Source organism: Equus przewalskii, chromosome 1, assembly GCF_037783145.1.
Source record: "Equus przewalskii isolate Varuska chromosome 1, EquPr2, whole genome shotgun sequence".
Classification (NCBI taxonomy): Eukaryota; Metazoa; Chordata; class Mammalia; order Perissodactyla; family Equidae; genus Equus; species Equus przewalskii.
In genome coordinates this window covers 105,975,471-106,002,709 of record NC_091831.1, presented here as the reverse complement: position 1 = coordinate 106,002,709, position 27,239 = coordinate 105,975,471, and the positions used below count along the sequence as shown (strand labels likewise).

At 38.6% G+C, this 27,239-nt stretch overlaps 2 protein-coding genes across 7 annotated transcripts in view; one reads left to right on the top strand and one right to left on the bottom strand.

Moving 5' to 3' along the window:
• ASB7 (ankyrin repeat and SOCS box containing 7) overlaps nucleotides 1-2,964 on the bottom strand; it is a 52,012-nt gene extending 49,048 nt beyond the window's left edge. Inside the window, exons 1-2 of one of the 4 annotated variants that reach the window (XM_070620241.1) lie at nucleotides 2,157-2,964; nucleotides 1,894-1,988 (exon numbers count right to left, since the gene is read on the bottom strand). The gene's annotated coding sequence lies outside the window, so the exon portion shown is untranslated. The remainder of the gene's footprint in view (nucleotides 1-1,893; nucleotides 1,989-2,156) is intronic. The other 3 variants (XM_070620250.1, XM_070620258.1, XM_070620267.1) reach the window with 3 other exon arrangements.
• On the top strand, nucleotides 1,730-26,449 carry LINS1 (lines homolog 1). Of its 3 annotated transcripts, none has more exons than XM_070620230.1 (7): nucleotides 1,730-1,844; nucleotides 18,259-18,756; nucleotides 18,876-18,965; nucleotides 19,670-19,811; nucleotides 20,248-20,838; nucleotides 21,998-22,169; nucleotides 23,792-26,449. In XM_070620230.1, exons 2-7 carry the CDS (start codon nucleotides 18,361-18,363, stop codon nucleotides 24,675-24,677), a joined length of 2,277 nt encoding a protein of 758 aa, XP_070476331.1. In that variant the 5' UTR covers nucleotides 1,730-1,844; nucleotides 18,259-18,360; the 3' UTR covers nucleotides 24,678-26,449. The 3 variants fall into 3 exon arrangements, with proteins under 3 accessions (XP_070476331.1, XP_008533690.1, XP_070476311.1); XM_008535468.2 differs by lacking the exon at nucleotides 1,730-1,844 and adding an exon at nucleotides 1,899-2,142; XM_070620210.1 differs by lacking the exon at nucleotides 1,730-1,844 and adding an exon at nucleotides 2,905-3,084.
• Nucleotides 26,450-27,239: the final 790 nt, after the last annotated feature.

The window sequence follows — 27,239 nt, the reverse complement described above, 5'->3', positions numbered from 1 at the left end:
TGTTTGGCATATCCTAAACCAAATGCTCTTGATCACGCTAATATCAGGAATAGATGTTGACAATTTATATATATTCCCTAATCTTAGAAAAATAATTAAAAGCATAGCGGATCAATGAAATATTATTTAAGCAATGAGAATGAACTGGCTGGAAGCCAGGGGAAAGCAGTGTCCTCTCTTTATCCCACATGCTTGTCTTGCCTGAGACCTGCTCCCTTACCTTCTCAGTGCTAATACCCCTGGGAAATGAAAACATGCTGGAGTTAAATCTAAAGCAGAAAAAATACTTAATTGAGAAGGCCTGAATAGAAAATACCTAATTCATTTTTACCTTAAAAACATACTTCAAATATTTTAGTATTTTCTAAAAGTCCTAAGTAATCATTAGGTATCTCTGGTGATTCACATACTGAAATAATGAAAACTGCTTTAAGTTTATAGACTTCTGCCTAGCTTTTACTGAAATGAAGCGGACCTTATAAACACATACAAAGGCTACCCCAAATGTTCCCCATGGAACGGTCATTGGTAGATACTGATTCTAAATCCCATTTAGTAGCATACATTCTCCCTTTGGTGTCCAGGTCCAGGTCTCAAGAAGATGCAAACCCTCAGAGCCTCTTAAAGTATCTTTAGCTGTATCTTGATAATTAGAAGAATCAGGAAAGATATTAATTTCTTTTTTTGTGAAAGGCAGAAAGTCCAGCGGAACCAAGTAAATCAAAGATTTCCTAACAACTTCTGCTATTTTAAGTACCTCTTTGTACCTAAAATTCCCTAAACAATCTGAGATATTAAAATAACTCTGAGATTAACAAGTCATTTTATACTCCTATTATCAGATGTTAGAAAAGTCATTCACTTGGCTAATATCTGAATTAACTCTTATATAACTTCCCTGATCATACCCCTCTTTAGGAGTTACAAGAATGTCCTAAACTTACCTTTGGCACATCTTTAGAGGCAACAACAAAATACAGCAGGAGAAATGCGATCACATGAATTACATGCTTAAATTTCAATCTAACAAATTCTCTGTAAGGGTTTTGAAATGAGAAATCTTATTTATAAAGAATGCAAAAATAAAGCCCTAGATGCTAAACACACAAAAATACTCCTTTGTCTTTAAATTTTTGAGTGTCAAATGATTAACAAGATACTATGTAAACTTTTAAGTTCTTCTAGAAAATATCAGGTGTAACAGGTACTGTTTATCTTTTTATCACAGTTTTAGGGCCCATCCACATCTGTCACACAAAAACACACAAAAGCCCGAAGAGTTAATTATACAGAAGTGCTTCAGGGATGAATACTGCTTTCATACCATTCATACTATTAAAGTACACAGATTCACTTTTACTGGGAAAAAAGTTACGTCGTTTTCTGAAACTCACACATTTCAAGCCATTACTGTACCGTCCTCTACCAAACCCTTGTCAGGTAACTCAAAAGATTTTCTGATGGAAATAGAGGAAAGCTGATAGGAAGGACTAAGAGGAAAACAGAAAATTGTGGTTTAATTAAAAAGCAGAGTCATTCAGAATTAACAAGCAATTAACGAGGAATTGAGGAATTCCTACGAGAGTAAGAGGGGCTGGGGGCGGCGCTACAAAAAGGTCTCAAAGTCTCAGAGCAGGGTAAATGGTACAGTGTACCAAAAGATAACGCAAAACACGGAAACACACTGTACAGAAAGGGGGAAACACGTTTCTGGGGTAGGGAAGTTATTAAAATGTTAAGCATTAGAGCACGGGCAGTGTTTTTGTTTTTGCTGGGAAACTGGGGGCCGGGAAAGGGCTGCATTCCCAGGTAACCACCCTGAAAATAAAGCTCTGCTTAATAAGGTAGGGGCCAGGAATAAACAATGGGGGGAGGGGAGGGCTGGCTTATTACCTTTATAGAGGATGCTGGTCAGAGGCTCTCCGCTGCTTCTCTGGTGGGTGGGCAGACGCCTTCCTGCTCTCTCGTCTCCTCCAGCCAGCTCAAACCTGCAAATCAGAAACTAGTGAGCGGTGCAGTGCCCTAGGGGCGAGCAGGAGTGGGCTCTGAGGAACGCGGAGCCTAGGAAGAGAGTGGTAAGGGCAGGCAGGAAGCAGCAGCGATTCTCCTCCTTCCCAGCCAGCCCCCTTCCTCTCAGCGGAGGTAAGTGACTTTACCTGTCTCCTCAGCTGCTGCTTCTCTTCCTCCTTTCAGCCTCCTCCACACTCACCAACTTCTCCATTGAAGAAACACCTCAGGCAGGGCCGGACACGGGTGTTCCTGATCCTCCTCGGTGCCTCACGGCCCCAGCCCGGCGAGCATCCAGACAGCCGAGCAGACTGGGGGCGGGGGGGCGGCGGTCCTGGCCGCCGGGCAGCCTCGGGGCAGGGGTGCAGGGAGGAAGTCCCGACTTGGTTTGGGGGGGGCAGTCCCGGTCTGAGGGCTCGGAGCAGGGGGCTGCCGCGCTCCGGGCCGGAGGCTCCCAGCTACGGGCGGACACGGGAGGTCTCGGGGCAACGAGGTCCCGGGTCATACAGGGTCCGAAGTGCCTGCCACGGGGGCTCCAGGCAGGGGGTTTTCTGGATGCACTTTGCACTGGGCCACCCCCGCCCCCTCCCTCCAGCACTTTGGGGTCACTGGGATGGGACCAAGCCTTCGGCAGCCAATCAGCGGCCGCACTGGAGCCTGAGCCCGGAGCCGTAAACCAGGTCCGGGGTGGGTGGGGGTGGGGGGTGGGGGCGACTTGGTTGGTTGGTTGCTTCCTTCTCTCCTCCTTACCCCAGGCAGCCCCCACCCCTTGGCTGCCGTAAAGCCGCCTCCGCATTCGCGACAGTTAGAGGAGGCGTGCCGATTGAGGCTGGGACTCGTCTCCAATTGGCCTTACTCACTTCCCCCTCGGCTTCCCCCCGTGGCTTCTGATGCTCCGCCCCTGGCGGAGGGACTCGAAGCGGTTGCTAAGAGACACTGTACGCCGAATGGGGCCTCTGCGCATGCGGGGGGAGGGACCCCCTTGTACTTTCTGTGAACTACGGCGGCTGGGAGGGGGCAGGTGTTGGCTCGAATGGTGATGCGAGGGTAGAGTGGCTAGAGCTGGATCTCTGGCAGGTACGTGGGGGGCGGCCGCTGAGCTCGGCGGCGGGGGAGGTGGTGTGCGGCCGACTGAGAGGCTCGTCCGAAGTGTTAAGGTTGGGGAGGCCACAGTCCCCAGGAAGCGAGGAGACGGGCGGCTTGTCCCGCCGCCCCTCCTCAGCGATTTTCAGACGCGAGCTCGTCTCTCGGTCCCGGAGGCCCGTTAGCTACCAGGCTGGGCATGCCTCGCCTAGCGCGGAAGAGAGGACTCTCTTCGCGCTGGCGGTGACGTTTCAAGGGCTTTCCTGCAAGGCCATCGACTCTCAAAGGTTCCTGTGAATGGAGGGGAAAAGAGAGTGGAAAATAAGGGGGATGGACATGTTTACTAAGTGCATTTATTCATTTAGCAAGTGTTTACTGGCCAGGCACTGTTCTAGCTGTTACGGAGACAACAGGGAACAAGATAGATGCCATCACTTGCTGTCGTGTAGCTTTCACAAAATTGCCAGATAGGGATAGGTTATATAAAGAAAATCAAGCAGAAGCATGCGATCTAGTTCGGTTAGGACGTGATGGGTATTTTAGATAGGTAGTCAGGAAAGGTCTGAGGAAATGTCTTTGGAGCAGCGATCTGAACGAAGAGGAGCAAGCCACGCCAAGAGCTGCGGGGAAGAATTTTGCAGGCAGACAATGTCAAAAGTACAAAGCCTCTGATGCTAAAATAACCTTTGCTGCTTACAAGAACTCCAAGAAGGAAGGCGAGCGAGCCCAGCAGAGTAAGGAGAGAGTGATTGGGAATGAGATTGGGGGTGTGGGACAGGCTGGACCTTATAGGCCATGGTAGGGAAGTTCTAGTGTCTTATTTATGTTTTGAAAAGAACACTGGCTGCTCAATGGAGAAGACAGCAGCTGAGAGCCGGCTTACTGCAAATGTGAACGGCTATTGTAGTCTTCCGGGCAAGAGGTTACATTGTTTTAAACTAAGTCACATTTGGCTACCACCAATGTCTTCAGAGAAAGGCCTACCTCATTATACCAAGGAAGTATTTCAATATATCAACTGCTTTTATGTGATAAAGTATATTAAGATATTTTGTGGCGGGTGGGGTTCACTGCAGACAGTGTCAGTTTGACCCCTGATATTTTATTCTACACTATCATTCATTTGTTCAAGAATGCTCATTTTGGTTCCTTCCACATGAGCTGCCTGTTGGCTTATGGAGGCAAACTGGGCTCAGTCCTGCCCAGGGAAGCTCTTAGTCAAGTATGGGGGAACCAAACTAGAAAACAGGTATAGACAAGGCAATGAGGTAAATACTGTGGTATAGGCTGAAGGAGCACTTGGCAGGACCCCCAATCCTGACTTACATGTGTGGAAGCCTCCCCCCCCCCCACTGCCCCCCTCCACTCCTGCCCCCGCCTGGAGCTTTCCAGGTTGAAGGTTGAGAGTGGCCGGGAGAAGGTTGAATGTGGTTTAGTCAGAAAGAATAGACTAAGCAAAGCTTGGGAATCCTTAAAGTGCAGTTTCGGACAAGGCTTGGAGAAGGCTTGGAGCTTAGTTTGCAGGGTACAGAGGTGAGAAGAGTCAGATCTTGAAGGGCCTGCGAAGCCATGTTCAGGGGTTTGGACTTTATCCCAAGGAAAGTGGAGAGATTTTTCAGGAGTAAGTGGGGGTAGGATAGGCCAAGAAACAACCACTTAGCAAGGAATGTGTTGCAGTTGTCCAGGGTAGAAGTGGTATACTGCAGTTGTGGCAGTGAGGATGGAGAGAAGTGGGGGGAGGAAAAGTCCGGGAAGATGTGCAGGTTTCTAGCTTGGGTGACTAGGAGGTATGGAGTCCATATGCTGAGATGAAGAGTGTAGGAGAAACAAGTTTGAGGGGCCATAAAATGAATTGAGTTTGTGCTGAAGGTGCCTGTGGGACTTCCAAGTAGAGCTCTCCAGGGGCATTTAGATACTTGAGTGTGGAGTGGAGAAGAGAGTTAGACCCTAACTGGATTCTGGAGCTGTTAGTGTGGAGATGATAATTGAAGACATTGAGAGTCCATGAAATTGCTCTAAGGAAAGAGGATGTAGAGGACTAAACACTTAAAGCTCCCAACATTTAAGAGACTAGTTGAGAAGAGGATCCAGCAGGAGTAACTGAGAAGGAACCACCAAAGAGACTGAATTGTCAAGGACTAGCGTGTATTTAGAAAAAGGCAAAAATATTTTTAATGGAAGGACTACATAATTATTATCTATATGAACATGTGCCTGTTTTTCTATAAAGAATTTGCCCCTTTGGCCAGCAGTTCCACTGATGAAATTGTTAGCAGAAGCCCCTTTTAAGAAAAAACTTACAGACTTGTAGGGAGAGCGGAGTGAAAAGGTGCATTTTAAAGTAAGAACCGTTATGCATGATAGAAAAGGCACAGAAGCATTATGGATTAATTATTAAATTAATATTCACATCTGATGAGCCCTAAAGATTTCTTTCCCTTCTTCTGTGTCAGGCTTTTCAGAAAATACAAATTCTGGAAAGAACATCCTTACTAAACATTTGCTTAGATTAGAAAAAATAAAAGTTTTGTTTCATTAAAAGCCGGGTTGGAAAAAAAGTTTTTAATCCCTTCTGGCTGTTTCTTTAAACCAAATCTATCTAGAAAGTATAGTATCTAACTGTATATTCAAAAGAATATATTGCCAGACTCTGCAAGCAGTTTCCAAAGAGATTTCAAGAAGATTCTGGAACAATGATACTCTACTTGGAATAAGGTAGACTCATCATTAAAAAAACTACTTTGAAAGTTAGCACATATTTTTGGATGTACAATTTCCAATTTTTTTTAGTCAGTTATTTTTTTTAATTCCATTATACTTCACAGCAATCATATTTCATAATTTTAAATTTCTGAATTTCCCTTTCTCCTTAAAGTACATGGCTGAATTATAATTAGAAACCAGTTATATTAGGGCATATTAAATGGTATTATATATTAGCAACTTTTGATGTTTCAGTTCTACCATGATTTCTCCCTGGTTTATCATAAAAACAAAATACCAACACAGAAAGTTTGGAAAACACTTATGGCACCTCAACTTTAATACAACTACCACCTTCCTTTTTGCACATTCTCTTTGTCTTTAAACACATCTCCCAAAGCTCCAACAATACTTGTGCTGTGAATTGCTAGACTTTACCTGTACATTCTGCCTAAAGGAATTACTGCTTCTGTCCTGGGAACCTTGAGTGCCACTTCATGTCTCCCATACTCATGGTTGTGGAATTGCATGAGGCTTTAGGAATCCAGCAGGGTTGCAAGAGACTTTAAGAATCGTCTAGTCCAGTGATTTTCAAATTTTCTTAGCAGTGGGACTCCAGTGTAAAAAAAATAGATTAAAAGTGGTATTTTATTGGTATGAATGTAATTCGTAAGTTTAGTTTTGTGACATTTACTAATTATAGAATTAGGTGGTTTTGAACTCCAAAAAGAAAGAGAGAGAAGGAACAGGAAACAAATAAGTACATAAATAGTTGTGGAGAACGTGTTCAGTCTTACAGCAGCCTCAGCATCCATGGGGTTCAGATAGTGTGTTTACTAAATGCTGGTTCAACCGAGACATTCAGGTTTACAGGCTTCTTAATTCGGAGGCTGGTAACTGAGTTGAATTCTAATTCTCAGCTCTTCCATTTCTCCAGCCATTTGTTTTTCACTTGAAATCCTTTGTTCAAGTTATAACAATTTTAAGATGACTGAGAGAGATAATTATATCATAACCAGGGAACGTTGTATTACCACACTTTCACAGAGTGTGCTACTCGATGATTCTAAATTGCTTTATTGAATTGGTGCTATCAAATTTGATAATTCTTAAATTATAACTTTTCATTGATTTAAAAGCAGTTTAGATTGCACAGTGTTTTTTAACAAGTTAAAATTGATTAGATTTCACAAGACATACTTCACTTCCCATTCGCTTAGGTAATATCACATTCACACAAATGAAAAGACTAATTTTACAGCATATAAATGAAGTAATTCAGGATAAATATTTATGATGTTTTAGTTCGTAAAACTCTGATTCAACCAGAATTGAGTTTATTCTCTGAGTTAAAAAAGATGATTTATCATTGGAAAACTGCCCAAGCCCCACCACAGCAACTGACTCATTTGGTCTCCAGGGGGGCCAGGGTACAGATTTTTCCTAGTGCCCAGTGATTTCAGCGTGTGATCAAGGTCAAGAACCACTGCCCAGGAGGCTGTGTCCTGGCGCTTAAAGCACTCGGTGCTGGTGGTGGAGAGAATGAGCAGTTTGTGCACTGCATGACAGCAGAAACCGTTCTAGGGACTGCAGCGAGATCCAGGGACCTGGGTGTCTAAACAGGGCACAAGAAACGCAGATATAGAGTGATGGAGTCCCATCATCTGCCTTTTAGCCTAACTCTGTTCAGCTGTACCTAGCAGGAAAAGGGAGATGGGGTAGCTAGCGAAATTCTACTTTACACCTTGGCCCCCTGGTCCCAGCAAAAAAGATACTGAAAGAAAGGAAGCTAACTGGTGGGTTTTGAGCTTCCTTGTAGCTCTTGTCCTGCTAATTTAAGGGATTTTTTTTCTTCAAGGGTAATTTTAACTTGCACTTTATCACAACCATTTTAAGATGTGACTTCAGTGCATGCAGCTTCTATTGAGCTTTGTCAGCTGTATAATACAGTAAAGACTGAATGAGCTCAGAACTCATTCCCTGCTATGGATACGACTATATTTATAATTTTTTGACATGAAATTTTTATTGTAATTTAAAATTCAGGTGTTCAAAATTATACAGCATTTCTAAAAAGTATTTGAGCTCAAACGGTACTAAAATAAACTCTGATTTTAGAGTTATTTTAGACATATACACTACTAATTGGCACTAAATGAATAAAGTTAATAAATTCTCTGGGAACTTGACTGAAACAGTATCTTCAGTCATGAACACATTCAATAAATATTTATTAAGTACCTACTGTGTATCTGGCACTCTGCTAGAAGCTGGGGAAGAAGTGATGAACCAGATACCTCTTAAGAATTTATAATCTAGGTGGGAGACACATACAAATCATAGCACAGATAATTTAAAGTACAATTGTGACATATTCTGTGAGGCCGAGCAGTGGTGCTGGGAGACTAAGAGGATTTCAGGAGGACCTGTCCTTGCCAGAGAAAGTCTTTTTTTAAATTTATTGAGATATAATCAACATATAACATTATATGAGTTTCAGATGTACAACATATGATTCAATATTTGTGAAATGCTCAGCACAGCATTGTGAAATGATGAGCACAGTAAGTCTAGTCAACATGTAATACCACACATAGTTACAAATGTTTCTTTCTTGTGATGAAAACTTTTAAGATCTACTCTGTTAGCAACTTTCAAATATGCCATACAGTATTCTTCCTGTAGTCACCATGCTGCACATTACATCCCCAGGGACTTATTTATTTTAAAACTAGAAGTTTATACCTGGTGACCACCATCACCCCTTCTGCCCACCCCCCACCCCCAACTCTGGCAACCACCAATCTGTTCTCTGTATCTATGAGTTTGAGTTTTTGTTTGTTTGTTTGTTTTGTTTTGTTTTAGATTTGACGTGTAAGTGAGATCATACAATATTTGTCTCTCTCTGTCCTATTTCACTTAGCACAATGTCCTCCGGGTCCATCCATGTTGTCACAAATGGCAAGGTTTCCTTCTTTTTCATGGCTGAATAATATTCTGTTTTGCATGTGTGTATATGTACACAACATTTTCTTTATCCACTTATCCATCAATGGATTCTTGGGTTACTTACATGTCTTATCTATTGTAAATAATGCTGCAGTGAACATGGGGGTACATGTAACTTTTCAAGTTAGTGTTTTTGTTTTCTTCAGATATATACCCAGAAGTGGGATTGCTGGATCATAGGGTAGTTCTATTTGTGATTTTTTTGGGACCCTCCATACTGTTTTCCATAGTGGCTGCACCAATTTATATTCCCTCCAGGAGTGCACAAGGGTTCCCTTTTCTCCACATCCTTGCCAAGCTTGTTTCTTATCTTTTTGGCAATAGCCATTCTGCCAGGTTTTGATTTGTGTTTCCCTGATGTTTAGCGATATTGAGCACTTTTTCCTGTGCCTGTTGGACATTTATTTGTCTTCTTTAGAAAAATGTCTATTCAGATCCTCTGCCCGTTTTTTAATCAGATTGTTTGACTTTTTGCTATTCAGTTTATGAGTTTTTCATGTATTTTGGATATAAACCACTTATCAAATAGATGATTTGCAAATATTTTCTCCCATTCAGTAGGTTGCCTTTTCATTTTGTTGACGGTGTCTCTTGCTGTGCAGAAGCTTTTCAGTTTGATGTGGTCCCACTTGTTTTTTTTTTCGCTTTTGTTGCCTTTGCTTTTGATGTCAAATCCAAAAACTCATCGTCAAGATGATGTCAAGGAACTTTCCATTTATGTTTTCTTCTAGAACTTTTATGGTTCAAATCTTTAATCCATTTTGAGTTAATTTTTGTGTATGGTGTAAAATAGTGGTCCAGTTTCATTCTTTTGCATATGACTGTCCAGTTTTCCCAGCACCAGTTATTTAAGAGACTGTCCTTTCCGCATTGTATATTCTTGGCTCCTTTGTTATAAATTAATTAACAGTATATGCATGGGTTTGTTTCTGGGTTCTCTATTCTGTTCCATTGATCCACGTGCCTGTTTTTGTGCTGATACCATACTGTTTTGATTCCTATAGCTTTGTAATATAGTTTGAAATCAGGAAGCCTGATTCCTCTAGCTTTGTTCTACTTTCTCAAGATTGCTTTAGCTATTCAGCATCTTTTATGGTTCCATACAAATTTACAGTTATTTGTTCTATGTCTGTGAAAAATGACATTGGAATTTTGATAGGGATTGCATTGAATCTGTAGGTTGCTTTAGGTAGTATGCACATTTTACAATATTAGTTCTTCCAATCTATGAGCACAGAATCTCTCTCCATTTATTTTTTTCTTTTTCAGTTTCTTTCATCTGTGTCTTACAGTTTTCAGTGTACAGATCTTTCACCTACTTGGTTAAATTTTTTTTAGGTATTTTGTTCTTTTTGATGCAATTTTAAAAGGGATTACTTTTTAAATTTCTCTTTCTGATAGTTCATTATTAGTGGATAGGAATGCAACAGATGTTTGTATATTGATTTTATATCTTGCAACTTTACTGAATTCATTTGTTGGTTCTAATAATTTTTTGGTGGAATCTTTAGGGCTTTCTATATGATATATGAAATATTTCTATATTTCATGATATGTCATCTGCAAATATTGACAGTTTTACTTCTTCCTTTCCAATTTGGAAGCCTTTTTTTTGTTTTCCTTACCTAATTGCTCTGACTAGGACTTCCAGTACTATGCTGAATCAAAGTGGCAGGCGTGAGCATTCTTGTCTTGTTGCTGATCTTAGAGGAAAAGCTTCCAGCTTTTCATGATTGACAGTTGATGTTAGCTGTGGGGTTGTTGTATATGGCCTTTATTATGTTGAAGTATGCTCCCTCTATACCCACTTCGTTAAGAATTTTTATGATAGATGAGTGTTGAATTTTTTCAAATGCTTTTTCTGCATCTATTGAGATGATCCTATGATTTTTCTCCTTTATTTTGTTAATATATTGTATCACATTGATTGATTTGTAGGTGTTGGACTGTCCTTGCATCCCTGGAATAAATCCCAATTGATTTGTGTATGATTCTTTTAATGTATTGTTTACTTCAGTTTGCTAATATTTTGTTGAGGATTTTTATATCTATGTTCCTCAGTGATATTGGCCTGTAATTGTCTTTCCTTGTGATGTCCTTGTCTAGTTTTAGTATCAGGGTAATGCTGGCCTTTTAAAATGATTTTGAAAGTGTTCCCGTCTTCTGTTTTCTGGAAGAGTTTGAAAAGGAAGGTAGTAATTCTTCTTTAAGTGTTTGATTGAATTCACTGGTGAAGCCGTCTGATCTTGGACTTTTGTTCATTGGGGGGTTTTTTAATTACTGATTCAATCTTCTTACTACTAATCAGTCCGTTCAGATTTTCTGTTTCTTCATGATTTAGTCTTGGTAGGTTGTATGTTTCTAGGAATTAATCCATTTCTTCTAGGTTGTCCAATTTGTTGGCATAGAAAGTCATATTTAAACTTAAAACAAAAGGAAATGTGAGTGGAAAAGCTTTCTGGGCAAAGGGAACAGCATTGTATCAAGATCCAGAGTCAAGAAGGAACCTTTGAAGGTGACTAAATAAAGGACTATTGGCATCCTCCTACTTGAATTGTAGAAATGTCTTCGTCACATAAACCCTGTACTTCTTGCGAATCTTTGTGTGTGTGCTACTTTGCTGAGGTAGGGTAGGTAACCTTATTTTATCAACTAAAAATCGTCTTATCTCTTTGTACAGTATACAGAATTCAGGAGTTCAGTAAAATAAATGGTGCTGTTGTCATGTCTATAGACATTCCTGAAACTCTACCCTGCCACTGGTGGTAGGTTCTTTTGGTAGAAGGCAGGAGTAGCGGGGGAAAGGGGCATCGACTGGTAAAAGGGAATGACTAAAGAGACATTTCGTTCTGAAGCACCACTTAAAATGTAGAACCGTATTTTAGCAACTAAGAGTATAAAAGTTTTATTTTTTATATTAATAGCCTAGAGATTGTCCATTTAAAAAAAATGCTTAGCATTAGCACAGTATAATATAAACCTAATGAGCTTAGATTCCGTATCAGTAAAATCAAGTAGATTGGCCAGTGGTCATTAAAGAATAGTCCCCAGTCCAGTTCTTGGGCCCTCCCTAGATCCACTGAATCAGAATCTCTGGGGGAGGGCCCAGCCATCATATTCTAACAAGCCTTCTATGGGGTTCTGAAGCTAGAGTGAGAACCAGTGGTCTAGATCATCTCTGAGGTTTTTTATGTTACTAAAATACTATGATTCTAATGTCCAGCACCAATCTGTACTATGTAAAAACAACGTTTGCCTTTGGAGTGATCAGTTTAATAGAGCCATCTGAGAAAGATACATGTGGGTTTTTTCTATTGATCAGGTTTATGTGAAATGCTGCAGTCCCTCTGTTACTCCAGGCTTCTGAGAAGAAAACTACTTCATTACTAGCCTAAAAGCAATACGTGCTCTTCATGAATTTATCCAGCAGCACCATATTTGCTGATTCCTGCATTCAGGCCAATTAAAGGTGAACTAGGATGACCCTAGTCAAGTTAGGTTATTGAGATGAATGTGACCTCTTGCTTTTGCACTGTTCCCCATCTTTGAGACTGCGCCCTGCCCCGCTTTTAGAGGCCCAGCATCTGTTAGCTGGTGCTTACTACATTCCTTGTCAAGAAGCTGGCATTGCAGCATTATTTACAATAGCCCAGTTATGAAGACAACCTAAGTGTCGATGGATGGATGAATGGATAAAGAAAAAGACAAGCAAAAAAAAACAAGCTCATAGATACAGAGAACAGATTGATGTTTGTCAGAGATGATACGGGAGGTAAATAGGTGAAGGAGGTCGACAGGTACAAACTTCCAGTTATGAAATAAATAAGTCATGGGGATGTAATGTATAGCATGGTGACTGTGGTTAATAATTCTGTATTGCATGTTTGGAAGTTGCTAAGAGAGTAGATCTTAAAAGTTCTCATCACAAAAACAAATTTTTTTGAAACTATTTATGATACAGATGTTAACTAGTCTTACTGTGGTGATCATTTTGCAGTATATATAAATATCAAGTCATTATGTTGTACATCTGAAACTAATATAATGTTATGTGTCAATTATACCTCAATTTTAAAAAGGGAGTCTGGTATCCAGTGTTTTATATTTGTGACTGTCTTAACTTGCCACCCCTGAAAAATTGGGAGAGGAGCATTGTTTTTTCTCAAAATAAACCATGTTCATTCATTTTTAAAAAACAACTTTACACCATAAATAGAAACGCAAAGAAAAATACAAGGAAGGAGTCTAGGGGCAGGTTCTGGAGTTAGTCCTGCCATGTGTTGTCATGCTTAACCAGGCCAGCTGGGGCATAGGAAATACTGACAGATGTTCACTGGGGATTATACGGGGACAGTCACATTTAGTTTAACCCTCTCAGCATCCTGTGAACTGGGTACCATCATGCCCCTTGAACATAAAAGGAGACTGAGGCTTGAAGGGTAAATTGTCCTATGGTGACCCTGATGTGGTGGAGCCGTTTGGCTAGATCCCAGATCCCAGGCTCTTGCCAGTGTTTCACTTTGACAGAAAAACACTTTTAAGTATTACCTTAATCATGTATGTTAAGTCTTTTATCTATGACTTAATTATCAGGCTTTTGCTTCATGCTGAAAAAAAAATTCTGACCTGTATCAGAGTCCTATGGGCAAGAATGGAATAAGAGAACAATTTACAAATGTGCAGCAGGATCTAAGTGTTCTCAGTGTTTCAACAGCAACCTGGAAACTTGTTAGAAATCAAAATTATTGGGCCCCCATCTCAGAATTACTGTGTCTGAAACTCCTGGGGTAAGGCCCTGCTGTCTGCTTTTACGTGCCTTTCAAGAGATTCTGAGGCAGCTAAAATTTGAGCATCCTTATTCTGAGGACGTGAACAAGGGATGGTCTGCCCCAGGGGCTAGTAGCTGCCAGTGCCTGCTCTAGGCCTAAAGGCAAGTTGAAGAAGCATTTCCTGAAACTTGGAAGAGCAGCCTTCCTTCCTTCCCAGCCCCACCCATCATCTGTTGGATCCCTTGGGGCCCAAAGAAAGGTGCAGAGTAGAACTAGCAGGGCAAGGGACGGTGTCCCGAACCTGACCTGCCATTTGGAAGATATCCCTTCCCCCTCCTTTCAATAGGGAAGGGAGGTGCTCTTGAACTCATAGTTGATCAGCTTAACAGCCCTAGTGGTAGACACGGATGGGCGGAACCTCTGTATTAGAGTATTTTCACCGCCCTCAAAGTCCTCTGTGCTCCAGCTGTTCATCCCTCCTCCACCCCCCCACCCCAAGCGCCTGGCAGCCACTGATCTTTCTGCTGTTGCTATAGTTTTGCCTTTTCCAGAATGTCATATAATTGGAATCATGTAGTATGTAACCTTTTCAGATTGGCTTCTTTCACTTAGTAATAGGCATTTAAGTTCCTCCATGTCTTTTCATGGCTTGATAGCGCCTTTTTAGCACTGAATAATATTCCATTGTTTAGATGTACCACAGCTTATTTATCCATTCACCCGCTAAGGGACATCGAGGTTGCTTCCAAGTTTTGGAAATTATGAATAAAGCTGCTATGAACATCTGTGCACAGGTTTTTGTGTGGACGTAAGTTTTCAGCTCCTTTGGATAAATTACCAAGGGGTGCAATTGCTGGAATGTATGGTAAGAGTATATTTAGTTTTGTAAGAAACTGCCAAACTGTTTTCCAGAGTGAGCACCAGAGGAAATTTGAGGCGTGCCACAGGCTTTGAAATTAGACTTTCTAGGTTCAAATCCTGACTCCGCCACTTAACAAGCTCTATAACTTAACCTCTCTGTGCCTTAATTTCCTTATCTGTAAAATGAGTGTGATAAATAAGTACCCACCTCAATAGGTGGTTGTGAAACTATTACTCAGAACAGTGTCTGGACTTGGTAAGCATTCAATAAACTTTAGCAATTATTATTTCTAAAGCATCAATTTTATGTGAAGATGGGTGGGAAAAAATATATTATTTTTATGTTAAGACACACGTGGTTCTGTTAGGAATAGCATGCAAAATTCAGTTCATTTATGGTACTTAAACAATAAAAGAGAGAATTGAGGCAAATTTTATGCTTGTAATGGGTACCTCCTTAGGCCCCCTGGTAGGAGAATTCACTCTTCTGCCAAGAGGCATTTTCTGAAAAAAATTCTGAGAAGCACTGCTCCTTTCTTGTCCTAATTAGACCTTTCTTGGTGTTGGTTTCCTTTCCAGGCTAGACAGATCTCTCACATTTATCCAGTATAGCAGGCTTCAAAACCTCTCAGCATTCTGAGCACCCTTCCTTCCCCAGATACTTTTCTTTGTCAGTGTCTCTTGAAAGCTTGGTGTCTGAGGCGTATAGCTTCTTCCAGACCAGCTGGTGATGCAGCTTGAGATGTACCAACCTTGTAGCTCCCACTTCAGGAAGAAATGTCCGTCACATCCCCTAGTTCATTTTTTCAGGATTTGTCCTTTCCTTTAATACTTTGTTTTTTCAAAAAACCCCAAAACTACAGTTCTCAGTTGTCTGTGGGCTGCCCACAGACACTTGTTTCAGGGCAAGTTTCTTTGGCCAGAATTAATATTTTAAAAGACATTGTAATTAGGAAAGATGGATGCTTAGTCACAATAGAGCAGCCTGGCATGATCCTCTTCATTCATTTGTTACCTGCCTGGCATTCATGACCCCTAATTGATGCTTTTGTTTTTTTCTCTGTCTGTAAAGGATCTTTTTTTTTTTTTTTGAGGAAGATCAGCCCTGAGCTAACTACTGCCAGTCCTCCTCTTTTTGCTGAGGAAAACTGGCCCTGAGCTAACATCCATGCCCATCTTCCTCTACTTTTATGCGTGGGATGCCTACCACAGCATGGCTTTTGCCAAGCGGTGCCATGTCCACACCCAGGACCTGAACCGGCGAACTCTGGGCCGCCGAGAAGCAGAATGTGCGAACTTAACTGCTACGCCACCGTGCCTGCCCCTAAAGGATCATTTTGAATCTGTATTTCTTAAACTTTCTAACTTTTCAATCTGATTTCTCACAACAGCTTTTATCAAAGAACCTGGGTCTCACCTGAAATTTTCCCATTTGCCCCCTGAAATGCTTGCTTGCTTGCTTATTTGTTTATCTATTTATTTCTCTATTTATTTCTTTACTGACATTCACTTTAGTTTTTTGTGTTGAAATGGTTGAACCATTTGAAATGGCCCCTTTTGTAGGTCAAAAATAGTTGGATAGCAGCAGTTTTATTCTCATTTGTGCTAAAATGTAAGGGCTTAAGATTTATAGAAATATTATTGGAAGTATTTTTCTTGCTATAGCATTGAAATAAAAATAATTCCGTTTGTAACTGAAAATTATAATAGAGTTGAGCATATGATATTAATGGAAACTTAAAATAGTCTCTTGTCAAAGAATATTTGACATATAAAAATGTCAGTAGTTTTATTGAGAAGAAATGTTATTGTTATAACTAAAATGTAAAGTAAAATAAGTACAATGGAATTAGACTCTCAAGTAGAATATGAAAACTAATTTCTGGTGTGTGACAGACAAAATACACCAGACAATTAAGGAGATGATTTTATTTAGGCTATCACAACAGAGAGAATGTTCGTTAATGGGAAACCTCTCAAAGAAGGAGAAAACATGGGTTTTTATGAAACAAGGGAGGTCGGTGACGAAGGGTAGAGGTGGGTGCTATCTGGGCATATGACCCTTCCTGGTTGGCCCCTTCTTGCACACTGAAGGGGGCAGTGCTACTTAACCATCTGCTTTCTGGAAGCACAGGGCTCAGGTAAAGTTTAAGTGTCAAGGTTACTGATATTTAGTTACATTTATAAATCCTGTGGGATGCACACCACAGTTTGCAAATAAGATTTAGAGAAAATTTACCAAAAGTTTTATTCATACCTTTAAATTGAAATCTGTAGGTTTCTTAGTATTTATATTTCGGCACTAGAGGACTAAAACAGGGCCGCTTTGTCTTGTTCCTCACAAGATTAGGAATTGAAATTCCTTAGAAGCTAAGCAAGGGGAAGAAACCAATGGAGAGGGAGGTTTAAAGACCAAGGGCAGGTTAGTGGACTGTGTTTTGGAAGTGAGACCCAAAAAAAGTGACAGCCCTCAGAGTTCTCTTCCAGTGAGAAAAGACGTTAAAGATGGGCAGGGCATTTATAAATGGGTCGGGGTAGACGAGGGAAGTCCGTGGGTTTTGTTAAAGTATGAATCTTAAGAGGACAAAATGTTGACCCTTAAAAAAGGAACATGTATCAGTGATTTTGCGTAAGTCTTGAATTAATGAAAGAACTAGGCAAATGTCACAATTGTTTTAAGGGCAAAGTTAAAGAACTATGAATGTATATGAAGTAAAGGAGTGTTGAAATGAGTTTACAAATAGAAGCAAAACTGGCTTTTCTCACTGCAGGGAGGGTTGCCCCTCCACCTGGCAATTATTTGCATCTCTATAGGCAAGAATTATTTGCATTGCTATCAGTTATCTACAGTTTACAAAGGTGTAAAATAGCTCAAAGGCAATGAAAGGACTGAGCCCCATAGGATCAGTTAATTCCTAGAGGTTCCAGCTTTCCATTGAAAGGATATTCTGTAATCTGTTTTGCTTGTGCCAAAGTCTTAAATTTTTCTTAGCCATGCTTGTTCTATAGTAACTACATGCTTCCTCTAATATTCAGCTATCAGTTGATTGCCCATATTTTCTGCTTTAAAAGCCAGATCCTTCTCCCCACTCTTCCTGGTCTCTGTCATGTTCCAGGTGTGTGGGTCAACCAGAATGTCTAAATTTGCGTCCCTCTACAAGTATCACGTGCTCAAGTTTGGATTGCTTTTGCTTAACATCTTGTCTTTTTCTTGGGATGGCATTTTAAAATTTTTTATTTAATGTTATGAGTGGTAATCAAGATTTCCTTCTGCTACCATATAGTTTTAAGGTGGGAATTAATCAGCAATAACCATAATAGTTAGACCACATAGCAGTCTAACTGGGTTTTCATCTATAAGTTGAAGGTGAAGGTTAATGAATCTGAGTTAGCCTGGTGGGTCTCCACCTGGGTCGTTTTGCCCCCTAAGGGAGGTGCTACTGGCATCTAGTGGGTAGAGGCCAGGAATGCTGCTAAACTTCCTACAGTGCACGAGACAACTCCCTACAACGAAATTAATCCAGTCCCTGATGTTCGCAGTGCCAAGGTTGAGAAACCCGGACAGCCCGGTTAACAATTTTAGAGGAAAGGGGAAGTTTCTGCTGTGATAAAATTAAAAATAATTTTATGGTCTTAAATCTGTATGGAAAGCGTACATTTCATTTTTATGATCTTAAAATAATGTTCTTATTACCAATTTTCCATTTTAGAAATTAAGCAGTCAGTATTACCTTGGGAGACTAAATGATTAAGTGGAAACAGATGCCTTCCCTTGTAATATGATGTATATAACACTTATAATTTTAAAATTATTTTTCTATTTTAGGTTTTACTGAAGAAACATCTTAGAGATTCGTCACATTTCTAAGATTAATATTCACACTTTGGAGTTGTCAGCCTTCTTATAAAATATATTTTGGCAATCAAAATGAAAAGTTTCTTTGAAGTTTTAGAACACTTATACAAGAAGGTACTTCTTGGAGCCACACTTGAAAATGACATCCATGATTACATCTTTTATCTGAACCCTGCATTTTCAGATCAAGATTATTCTACAACTGCCTCAGAATGCTCAAACACCTTTGGTGTCCAGGGCACGCGTGAGCCATCCTCTGTCAGTTTGGCTACCATTTCTGGAGCACCTGTGTGTTTGAAGAGACACTCTGAGATGGGCAGTGCGCGAGAAATAATGCTTCTTCAGTTAACAGTGATCAGAGTGATGGTGACCAGGATATTGTCTGTCAAAACAGAGTTCCATGCAAGGGAGAACTACAGAGAAATAATTAAAATTCTTTTAAAGTCATCTGACATCGATTCTAAATTAGTAAGTCATTTGTGTTTTGTGGGGTTTTTGTGGGTTGGTTTTTTAAGATCTAGATTTTTTTAAATAAAAAGTTTTTAAACCTTCAGCAATAGCGGGTAAATTTTTTTGTTTTCTTATAGACCTGTATGTTCCAAAACTCAGATAAATTGTTGTCTCACATGGCTGCCAAGTGCCTTGCATTACTTCTTTATTTCCAGTTGAGAGAAAAGGTAAGGTAAATAATCAAATTATGTTCTTTCTTTTATAGTTTCTTTAAAATTGTTCTCTGGCATTCGATTTTACCCTTCATATATTTGTATTAATAAAATGTTGACACTCACATAATAACTTGTGTAAATCCACAAAAGTGTAAGAATGGAATAATATGGTGACTTGTGTCAAGGATAACAATCTTAAATACGTTATAAATCACTGCAAATCAGATTCTTAACCCCAATGGTAGGTTTCAAGTGAGAGAGTCTGTAATTTTCTTCACGTTCTCAGAGGAGTAAGTAGGTCTCCTTCCACCCCTCCAAAGAAAGGTTTAGGAACCCCTGCTTGAGACCAAGCCCATTTTCACAGATTTAATATAAATAAATTCTAAGAGTGATATTTGCACTAGAAAATCTGGAAAATGAGAGAAGGTATAAAGAACAAAATAAAAATTACACATCATTTCACTACCTAGAAACAACCACTGATAATATTTTCATGTTCCCTTTTGATTCTTTATTTCTATGGCATCTTGATTTCCTGTCTTAAAGAATATTAGGATAATTGTGTCCTATTTGTTTTACTAAATATTATCATACTTTTTTTTTGCAAGGGAGTAAACAATGTTGTATAGAATTGTATTGTGTATAATAGGTAATTTGTGATTGTAAAGAAAGATGGCATTATAACGTACTGATGTTTTTAATTTTCTCACTCATAGATAACATTAAGCAATTCCTGGATTTCTTTTTGCCAAAAAAATCTTTCTGAATACTCTGAAAGTGATAAAGTAGTATACTGCCTCTGGACTCTTACTGCTATAATAAAAGAAATCTTTAAAGATACATGTTCACAAAAAACAGGTATGAATTATGTTCCCCCATAAACGATTGTCATTATCTGGCTCCCAAGGAGCACTACATTTATAACAAAGAGTAAAACTTATTTTACAACGTCTGATCTGTCTTGAAGTATGAAGAACTAAGGAATCTTGCTTCGTGTTTTTTCATTGAGGATACCTTTCTAAAAGAAAAAGTTATAAGGGAAAAAATGAAAGCTTTTCATTATTATATATTCCTTGCATGGTCTGATGCTGTTGATACTTGTAAAATGACTATTAACTGTGCTTATTATCTATTAAGTCTGTGTATCTTCATTTGTTCACATTAGAGGTAAATAATCCAAATCCATTTTTTCATCTTGTAAAGTGATAATATTTATAAAAATTGAATGTAAAATTGGGCTTTAAGAAGCCTTTGTTTTTCCTGTTGTTTATAATTACTATTTTTATAATTTCAGAAATTCTAAAGCAGTTCCTGACTCCTTTTCACACTATTTTTGAAGTTTTTTACAATTCCTTGTTTTCTCAGCATTTTGAAAACCACCAAGATACTTCTAAAATAATAAACAGCTTGATATGTTTCCTGGAATTGCTTGAACTTCTTATAGCCTCCAGAATCCACCTGAAGTTACATTTCACTTGCCAGAGGATTTTATTTTTGAAACCTTCTTATGTGCTAGACGTTATTACCTGGCCTGTTCAGGCTTTTGTCAAAAGGAAGTTCATCGTATTCATCAAGAAGTGCCTTCTCCGGAAAGTGGGTGAAGACCTTTGTCAGGAGTGGGTCCCTGCCTCCGTGCTGCCGGATCATCATTTACATGTGGACTTGTTGGCTTTAGCGGATGCTGTTTTGCAAGCTGTCGATTTGGGCTTATTGAGGACGTTGTCTGTCCATGGAAAACCTTCCTGCTTTGGAGGTGATGAGGTTCAGCCTGGAAGTGAGCGTGTCCCTGGTCCAGATCATGTGATCCTTAGAGCAGCGAGCTTACTTATCATTAAATCCTTAGAAATCAAGTTTCAGAACTGTGCTTCAGCAAATGAAATGAAAGGTAATTCTTCAAACTCGTTTTGTATGTTTATCTCAGGACTATAATTCCATTAATTTAAGCTACATGTTATCATAGTTAATTTATTAAATTTTCTTAAAAAAGAAAAAGAACTAGAATTACCTTAAGAATCATGTCAACTTTTTGTGGACTAAACTGAATTTATATTGCATAATTAATGACTAACATTAAAAAAAAGGTGCTGTTGAGTCACCTCAAAGTAAATGATATAAGTCGATTCATATTCGGACATTTGTAGTATTTCATCCATATTTTCCTTCATGAAATTGGTATATCTACTAATGTAGATTATTGCTACTTAGGAATTGAATTGAAACTAATATGTGAGAAGTTATATTGACAACAAAATTGTCACATATAATTTCCAGGATGTTAACTGAGAGTCCAAAGATAGCTATTTAAAGTATGATACTGAGTTTAAGTGTTGGGGAAGACATGTCCTCCATTTCATTTCAGAAAAATGAGTAATAAACGTCTCTGAAGAAGCAGTGTGTAGTTCAGGGAAAGGTTTGAATTGTAAGCGGTGTGACTTCCTTGAATTGCTTTGGATATCATTTAGCTTATAATAACTATGTATCAGATATAATCCTGTGCAGTTATAATGTACAACACTAGGTGGCATGTGTTATATAATTCAGAGTTTTAAATTGCAGTTAAAATGCCCCAAAACCTTTTTGATTTTTGTGCTTAATAGTAGTGCTTTCTTTTATTGCTTTAAACAAAATTTTTTCTGTTATTTTGAAGGCAAAATTATTTTTGTGTGATTGCACTGTTGCATCTCATGACAGACAGCTGTGGCATCCAGTGAAATGATTTCTGTTGTCTGCCACTCATTCATTTATGTGCTTTTAGCAAGAATTCACATAAATTTTATCTCTCAGAGATAATTACTTATTTGGCAGTTGTGGCAAATAGACTGGCTGTACATTTTAACTATATCCTCTTGAGTGAGTCACTTTTTCTCTGAAACTGTTTCCTAACTTGCAAAGTAAAGATAATCCTTGACTCATAGACTTTTTGAAAAATGTGAATTATGGTAATGCATTTAAAGTACTTTAGATACTATAAATTTATATATAGGCAAGATGTTAATGCATTCAGTAAACTGTTGCCTACTCTTTGAAATTTGCATTTTTTTAAGTTGATTTACAGAGGTTCATGTCTGAGTTACTGACCTTCTTAAAGCCTCATCTTAAGCCCTCTCTGCAATCACACAGTCAGTGTGAGTGGTTGTCTAGAGTCTTCATAGAACAAGACGATGATATGCTGGAGGCTGCCAAAGCGTCATTGGGCATCTACCTAAAGTTGACCAGGTCAGTATATTTTAAAGTAATTGTACTAACTACATGCCAGGGAAGCAGAAAATGTTTTTAATAATGCGCTGGACGTATTATTTACTTTCCGTCATTAAGGGGAAAAAATCCCTAACAATCCTGTGGTTTCCTTATAAGTTCCAATTCCTTTTTTCAACTCTGCCGTACATGAAAATGAGATTGATTTGAGTTTTCATTATGAACACTTGGCTGGCTAGGCAGATCTAGGGTGGTAGAACTAGACTAGGACTAGAAAACAGGGGTTTTGGTTCAGTCTTCATCTGTTTTACCTGTGTGATCAGGAATAAGTTAGTACCTTTCTCTGAATCTGAATTTAATTGATGTTTAAGGACTCTTCACCTCTAAGACTAACTTTTCTACATTGAGCTTCTTTTTTGCCTTTTTAAAGGTGAGTGTAAACTTGTAAATAATCAAAGGAGCTGTTCTAAATTTTCATTTTATTATACAGTTGAACTGGGGCTGATATTATCTTGAGGCAAATATCTGAAATTGGTTATGAAGTTATGTTACTGATGACATTTTATGCTGGTCCTATTTGTGCTTTATTAAACAGCTGTACTTGGGTCATATCTTCTTATGGCAAACAATCTGTAATTGGTTATGAAGTTAATAACTGATGACCTTTTACGCTATTTCTGCTTCTGCTTTATTAAAACCCTAAAGTATTTGCTTTATTTCCATTTCTTTCTTGGCTTCAGAGGAAGGGATTTCTTACTAACGATCGTTGGTGCACTGTTGTGCTGCCAGTTCTTACTTGTATTATGACACTGCTGGCAGTGGCTGCTTTCAGACTCTAAGTGTTTGGGGCCAATTTTCAAAAGATTCTAATCAAGAACACAAAATTGCTGCATGTGATTTGAATTAGGCTCCAAAACGGTCAAATACAAATTCAGTCTGAAAATGCACATGCCTATTAGAATATGTCTTAGTTGTACTCAAAGCTGACTTCTTACTCCTCAGGAAAGAAGAAGCATCTGAATTAAACTCACTTTATATGTGAATTTCTAACTTTCTTAACTTGAGTTTGGTGTGTCAGAGAGCCATGCGTTCATGTCTATGTATTTTTTTAAATGTAATTGTATTGGTTAAGATGGTTTGGTTGTAAATGATAGAACCCAATGCAAAGTAGTCTAAGTGAAAAAAGGACTTTATTGGCTCTTAGTTGGGAATTCTAAGGATTCAAGTTGGCATCAGACATAACTGTATATATAGAGATTCCAATCATGTAATTGATCATTTCACTTTATCTCACAGCTCTGAATTCATTCTCAGGCAGGGCCACTAGCAGTGCCTGGCTTACAGCAGCCTTACAGTTAGAATATTTAATAGCTTCAGCACAAGTCCCAGGGGAGCTCTGATTAGCTCACTTGCGTCACAGATTCATGTTGTACCAAAGTCAGTGGATTTTGTTTATTTTATTGAGTCATATTTGTTTAGAGTTTGTGGAGAAAGAGATTGGTTTGAAATTTTTTCTTTTAAAATAATTCATAGATTAAAAAGTTATGTGATAGGTGGATTTGTGGTATATGAATTATCTCTCTCAAAACTGTAATTTTTGTAAAAAGTCATTAATCTGGGGTCTCCATTATCCTTATTTTTAGAGAACATGAAGCTACTGAAAGCTTGACCCAAGAAAAAGAAATGTGGAACCATCACACACATGAAAATGGCTATAATCCACACTGTATTTTCTTATTCTTATTAAAAAATATAGGATTTGATTCTACAGTTCTTCTTGACTTTTTGATTTCATCAGAAACCTGTTTTCTTGAATATTTTGTTAGGTACTTAAAATTGCTGCAAAAAGACTGGGATAATTTTTTCACCATTTGCAAGAACTTTGACGTAACTGAATCTAAAGACAGCATGAATATTTGTGGTTGTATCTTCTCACTTGTCCGAGACAGAAGCAGCAACCAAACAGAACCTAGTCCTTTGGCTGCTCTTGGTAGTCACAGAAATGCTCATGCTTGCATCTCCTGGGTTTCTCATGCTTCTTCTGAGCCACTGGACCAGGTAGTGATGTCCGAGGAGACCCATGTTACGCTCCAAGCTAATGGTCTGTCTCCCCCACGAGCTTCTCAAAGTCTGGTAGATTATGACAGCTCTGATGATTCTGAAGTAGAATCCACAGACCAACGTTTATCAAGTAGTAAAACGACATCTTTACACCAAGAAGCAATGAAGAAAATTCAGGACACGGTTGGAACAAGTAGGGATAAAAAAGAAATTAGCCTGGAGCCTCCATCAAGGCCTCTGGTTCCAAGAGAATCTAATACTCCCTTCTCTGTTGATTGCGACATAGCCCCAAATAAGATTGTCTCTGGAGTGGGAATATCTTACAGAACAGTAAAATGCTTCGAAGAGCTACAAGGTGCCATTTACCGTTTGCAGAAGAAAAATCTTTTCCCATATAACCCAACAGCACTCTTGAAGTTGTTAAAGCATATTGAGGCAATATATAATCAAAGTATGAACCATTTGTAAAACAGTGGCATTTTATTTCCAGGAACTGTTTTTTTCTAATATAAATTGTGCCTTAATGAGATAATAATAAAGAAAAGAAATCTGAGAAGGGTTTTCTAAATCAAGGCTTTCGTTTTGCCTTTTGGAAGCAGCCTAGTGACTGAAAAAGATCTATCAAATGACAAGCACTCAATACTGTTGTACGCCACTTGAAATTTATGATAGTTCAAACTTACACACACAATTTGCAGTGGTTACTATATTAGTTTGCTAGGGCTGTTGTAACAGATTACCACAGACTTGGCGGCTGAAAACAACAGAAATGTGTTCTCACAGTTCTGGAAGCTAGAAGTCCAAAATCAAGGTCAACAGGGCCATGCTCTCTCTCAAGGCTCTAGGGGAGAATCCTTCCCCGCCTCTTCCTGGTTTCTGGCGATTGCTGCCAACCCTTGGTGTTCCTTGACTTGTAGCTGCATCGCTCCAATCTCTTCCTCCGTTGTCGCGTGACATTGTCCTTGTTTGTGTGTCTGTATCCAGTTTATTCTTAGAAGGGCATTGGATTAGGGCCCACTCTCATCCGCTATAACTGCATCTTAATTTGATTACATCGACAAGGACCCTACTTCCAAATAAGGTCACATTCACAGGTTCTGGATGGACATGAATTTTGGGAGGGACACTGTTTAACCCAGTGCAGTTATTGTGTCCTCTGGGGTATTTACATGTAATGTGATATGTAAAAAGTTTAAAATCTTAGGTTTTTTTTTAAGAGAGGTGATCAGGTCTATGTATATGTATGTATATGGTTTATGAACATGAGTCTAATTTTTAAAGAAATTTTAATCACTAGGTAATTGTCCTATTTAAAATTCTGATATGAATAATTATATGCTGTCTTTTTGACAGGAGACAGTAAAGTCAAGTTTTGATATGTTTATTGAGTTTGTATAATAAGAACTGCAACTGTATTGTGCTGATGAGTCTGTCATTAAAACACTCTGAAATGTCCTTAGAGTATTTTATAAATGATCCTTTTGTAGAGAAATATAAGGAGGACTGAACCCACCAGGCATTAAAATATATTTTAAGGCCGTGGTAATCAAAACAGGCTCGTCCTCATTCATGTAGAAATAGAAAGATCAGTAGAACTAAACAGAGGATTGCTAATTAAAATTTTTAACAATGAGATGCTAACATTAACCAAATATAAAAGCAGAGGTCAAACAGTTTAGTAACACAGTTGGGGGTATACATTGGGGCAGTTTCTACATAAATTAAAAAGCACATCAAAGAATGTATATTCAAGGATGTTCAATGCCATGTTGTTTGTAAAAGAAAAAGACTAGAAATATGTGGTTAAATAAGTCATAATATATATACGCAGTGGAATAGTATATGCTTGTGGAAAGAGTGAGCTGTATCCATGTTTATAGATATGAAACATCTGCAGTAAAGAACAAAAGTGAATATACTGGGCTCCCATTTGTTTAAGAAAAGAAGATGGGGCAGGAGTAATACACATATATATACTTTTGTGTGTTTATAAAATATTTATGTAAGAATATATATGAAAGTTTAATAGTAGTTGCCTGAGGAAACAGATTTGAAGTGGAAGTTTTGACTTCTCATTATATAGCTTTTTCTATTATTTATTTGTTTTTAACTGGGTACATAATTTTTTTTCAGTGAAAATAAACTTCTAAGGAAAGAAAAAGAAAACAAAACCAACCTGATTCTTTATGTTCCTAAGGGTACATAAATGCTGAATCCATTAAAAGTCATGCTTATACAGATGTGTATTTGACCCATGTTTCTCTATAAGGTTAATAAGGAAGCATCGTCCCCTTATTGTATGTAAAATGAGGAAAAGGCAATCTTACACATATGCTGAGTGTCGGTATTTCAGAGTTTCTACATATATAACTGATCCTTGGGTGTAAGTCAATTCATCACACACTCATGAATCCCTACTTTTGGTGAAGGTGACTGACAGTGGCTATGTGGTAACCATCTTTGGCCATTCACAGTATCCGAGAGCTGTTCTGAGTTAGTCCGTAACGGAATACAAAACTAGTAATATTTGCACAATTAATTCCCAGTCTGTAACTCCACCTCTTCTCCAAGTAAAAGCATATGCGTGTCCAAGTGAGCACAATATCATGAATCTAATTTATTGCTTTAACTTAAAATATAACAGATGCAGCAAAATACACATAAAAGTATACAACTTGATGAATTTTCACAAACAACATACCTGCAGAACCAGTACCCAGATCAGAAAACATTACTGGCACCCCAGAAGTCCCCCTTGGGTCCCCTTCCAGTCACTATCTACCCGTAAATGTAACTATCCTGAATTGAGACAACATAGGTTAATTTGCCTTATTTTGTCTATTATATAAGTGGAATCGTAGCATATGTGTTCTTTTGTGTTTGGCTTCTTCAATATTATTTGGGGATGTGTTCTCATTTATTTTGAAAATAATTGTCAAGTAGCTACATTTTAGCTATTATTAGTAACAAAATACTTTTAACTCCTCAGAATTGTCTGTGGCACTCCCAGTGTACTAGGTTGGTGAAATT